Raw genomic sequence first — 4,419 nt, forward strand, 5'->3', positions numbered from 1 at the left:
GGGATATATATATATACTATATGGGGGCACAGTGGGGATATATATATATATACTATATGGGGGCACAGTGGGGATATATATATATACTATATGGGGGCACAGTGGGGATATATACACACTATATGGGGGCACAGTGGGGATATATATACACTATATGGGTGGCACAGTGGGGATATATATACTATATGGGGGCACAGTGGGGATATATATATACTATATGGGGGCACAGTGGGGATATATATATATATATATTTACACACACTATATATGGGCACAGTGGGGATATATATATATATATATATTTGGGAGTCTGATAGGGGAACAGCACAATGACAGGAGAGCGGACAGAGCCTCTGTAACTGTTCTGTATTCTACCTGTGACTGCGTTTGATAACTGCTGTATACTCTTCTATAGTCTGCAGGGTGTAATACTCTGCAACATCTGTGTACACCTGGTAGCTGATATCACTGCTATATTCTATTCTGTAGTCTTGAGGGTGTAATACTCTGCTGCATCTGTGTACACCTGGTATGTAATATCACTGCTGTATTCTATTCTGTAGTCTTGAGGGTGTAATAGTCTGCTGCATCTGTGTACACCTTGTATCTGGCGGTATTATTAATTATATTGGTAGTGTACACTTATTTTTCTTCTGTGATAATTCTGGGCTTCACACATGTAAGAAAGTAATGTGACTAAGTAGAGCTAAAAATTCTTCTGTTGGAAATAGTTGGCAAAATGGGTGTGTGTGTGTGGGGGGGGGGGCAACGATATATATGGGGGCTGGTGGGGGTTTTGTGCCCGGGCTGCTTTTCAGCCCCAGTCCGGCTCTGGTAAGTAGACTACAGGCGTAAGTTCGCGGACCGTACGTAGCCGGCCGTAACTTACGTAAATCCCCGGCCGAAGTTTCACACGTATATGTCCAGCCGCGTAAAAATATGCGGCCGGACATATACGTAGTGTGAACATAGCCTAATGGTGCGTTTACACAGAGAGATTTATCTGACAGGTCTTTGAAGCCAAAGCCAGGAACAGACTATAAACAGGGAGCAGGTAATAAAGTAAAGACTGAGATTTCTCTTCTTTTCAAATCCATTCCTGGCTTTGGTTTCCAAAATCTGTCAGGAACCATTAGTGTTAGTCACTTCATTTGTCAGTAGTTTAATGTTATTCCATTGTTGCTAGTATATCTGCACACACTATTGGGTGCAATTAGAATGTCAGTATTATTATTATTATTATTATTATTAATAATAATAATTAATTAATTAATTAATTAATTAATTTATTTATTTATTTATAAAGCGCACTTAATTCCAGAGCGCTATATAATAGATAGGGGTAACAAACAGGAACATTACAAGTCCTTTCTGTTTACAGTGGCAAACATACATTTTTACCATCAATCTACACATTGTTCCCCTTATTTCTATGTGCTATAAACATATGTAAGGTCCTGTTTGCTATGGTGGAGGATACAGTGCATAACATGCCACTGAAGGTGCCATAAAATCCCAATGTTTGACATATCCCCAGGCCACATCCACCAGTAATATAGGAGAAAGTACAAGTATATGCATGCAGCTTTAGTCTCCTGCTGTTGTGGTGTGTGTGATATCAGCAAAGGGAAGATACATCATCCAGCACATATGTGATTTAATGCAGGGTCAGCCAGGGAGTATAATGACATAAGGGAAGTTGGTGTCTCCAGTGCATTGTAATCACATTGTTTTATTGTTCTCCATAAAGCCTGAGATCCATAGATCCCTGCCTGCACTCCAGTGTCCTCCTCCCACAGCCCAATACATTCTACCTTACAGGGAGACTTAGAATTACCAGGGGACAGCAGAAGAGCCATTAGCATCCTGAACCCTACACCACATCCATTAGCTGCTAAAAAGGGAGATGGGAGCAAAGCATTTAACCACCACAATCATCATCATCATCATCATCATCATCATCATCATCATCTTATAAAACATAGTTCCTTGAAAGCAGGAACACACACTGCACTTTGTGCACACAGCTCCAGCCATAGAGAGATAGTGTATGTGCAGCAACCACTGAGGACTTGCTGATGCCTGGGACTTATTACAAATGCATCAGCCTGCAAATAATGAAATATAATTAATAATGTAAAGTGTAAGATCGACCGACAGATACGTTTCAGAAGAGTTTTCAAGATATTGATTTGCAGAGAAATTCTCCAGAACTCTTCAGTCTTCTCATTGCTCTTCATCAGGGGGAGCAGGGAGGTTACCTTCTATAGTGCTGCTATGGGGAGCAGGAGAGCTGAGCATGTTAGAGGAGACCTGCTGGAGGAGGCTGCTGCTGCTGGGGAGACAGGGGATATAGTAGGATAATCTGATGGAGAAGAGGACTGGGAAAGGAGTCTGGTCACTGCAGCTCTCCCATTTGGAAAGTTTAAAAGTCCAGCCAGTGCCCCACCAGCTGTGAGCTCCACCTGGACCCCAGGCATCCTGGCTTCTGATTGGAGCACAGGCAGCTTGTGACCACCTCTCCACCACTGGGCAATATTTACTTCCTCAGCAATGAGACCAGATCAGAAGACAAGATCAGGTGAAGCTCAAAGTGCTGAGTGAGGGCACCACCACCTACCAAGGACTTACAGCTGCTCCATACAGGACTAAGATGAACTCCTACCTGGATTATACTGGGGATGTTGTAGCTTTCTCACCCAAGTTCTGCCGCAGTGACCAGAGAAATGCTGCTCTACAGTCCTATCCTGGAGCCAGCGCTGACCCTCAGTACATGGGGAACTTACCACTTGGTGCCCACCCGACCTCCACTCACCAACCACCACATCAGGCTCCTGCACTTTATGCCCCATGCAGCCTGGATGTCCCCTATGAGACAGCTGCACCTGCAGATTATAACTATCTACCTGTCACCTCTGACTATGACTATTCCTATGGATCTCCCCATCCCATGGAGGATACAGGAGGTCACATCCAGTACACCACCTCTGTCTTCCCAGGAAATGGAGCTTTCCTTCTCAATGGGCAGCTGACTTATAAACCCCTTGGAGAAGACAATCAGATGGTTCCACGTAAGGAACAACTAGAAATATATTCAGGAAACTTTAAGAATTTCTCGCCTTCTCCTGGTTCTTATCCCAAACCAAACTCTCCAGTGTCTGAGACCCAGACTGCGCTCAACACTTTTGATTGGATGAAAGTTAAACGAAATGCTCCAAAGAAAAGTAAGTCAATATCTATCTATTATCTATCTATCTATCTATTATCTATCTATCTATCTATCTATCTATCTATCTATCTATCTATCTATCTATCTCCTATCTATTATCTATCTATCTATCTATCTATCTATCTATCTATCTATCTATCTATCTCCTATCTATTATCTATCTATCTATCTATCTATCTATCTATCTATCTATCTATCTCCTATCTATCTATCTTCTATCTATCTATCTATCTATCTATCTATCTATCATCTATATATCTATTTATCTATCTATGTATTTTTTATCTATCTATTATCTTCTTCTATCTATCTATCTATCTATCTATCTATCTATCTATCTATATCTATTTTTTATCTATCTATTATCTATCTCCTATCTATCTATCAATCTATCTATCAATCTATCTATCTATCTATCTATCTATCTATCTATCTCTTATCTATATATCTATTATTTATCTATCTATCTATGTCCTATCTATCTATCTATCTATTATCTATCTATCTATTTATTTATTATCTATCTATCTATCTATCTATCTATCTATTTATTTATTTATTAATTATCTATCTATCTATCTATCTATCTATCTATATATTATCTATCTATCTATTATCTATCTATCTATCTATCTATCTATCTATCTATCTATCTTATCTATCTATCTATCTATCTATCTATCTATCTATCTATCTATCTATCTATCTATCTATCTACCAACCAACCACTGTCACTGTTCCCACTCTAATAACTGTATAATAACACATAGAAAAGAATACAATGTTTTTGTTTGCAGTAATAAATCAGCTTTGTTTACATTCATAACAAAACAAGAACAATTATTCGTTTCCTTATTTATGTGAACCCCTTGTAACCCTTTGTCTCCTTGGATTTGCAGCAATGCCTTCAGAGTGTGGATTCATCACTTCTTCCAGTACAATGAGGACAAATTTCACAACCAAACAACTAACAGAACTGGAAAAAGAATTCCATTTTAACAAGTATCTTACCAGAGCCAGACGCATAGAAATCGCAGACTCTCTGCAACTGAATGATACTCAGGTCAAGATCTGGTTCCAGAACCGGAGGATGAAACAGAAAAAAAGGGAAAGGGAAGGGGTCCTGCCAAGCCCCCCATCCTCAGGACCTTCTTCTAATGGCTGTGGAGATCTTAAGCAGGGATCCATAC

General features: G+C 39.7%; 1 protein-coding gene across 1 annotated transcript in view; it reads left to right on the plus strand.

Moving 5' to 3' along the window:
- Positions 1-2,653: 2,653 nt before the first annotated feature.
- HOXD1 (homeobox D1) overlaps positions 2,654-4,419 on the plus strand; it is a 1,810-nt gene continuing 44 nt past the window's right edge. The window contains exons 1-2 of the mRNA XM_069984858.1: positions 2,654-3,224; positions 4,129-4,419. The exon at positions 4,129-4,419 is cut by the window's right edge and continues 44 nt beyond it. Of these exons, the coding sequence (XP_069840959.1) occupies positions 2,654-3,224; positions 4,129-4,419 (862 nt within the window). The remainder of the gene's footprint in view (positions 3,225-4,128) is intronic.

The sequence above is a fragment of the Dendropsophus ebraccatus genome, chromosome 9 (genome assembly GCF_027789765.1).
Source record: "Dendropsophus ebraccatus isolate aDenEbr1 chromosome 9, aDenEbr1.pat, whole genome shotgun sequence".
NCBI lineage: Eukaryota > Metazoa > Chordata > Amphibia > Anura > Hylidae > Dendropsophus > Dendropsophus ebraccatus.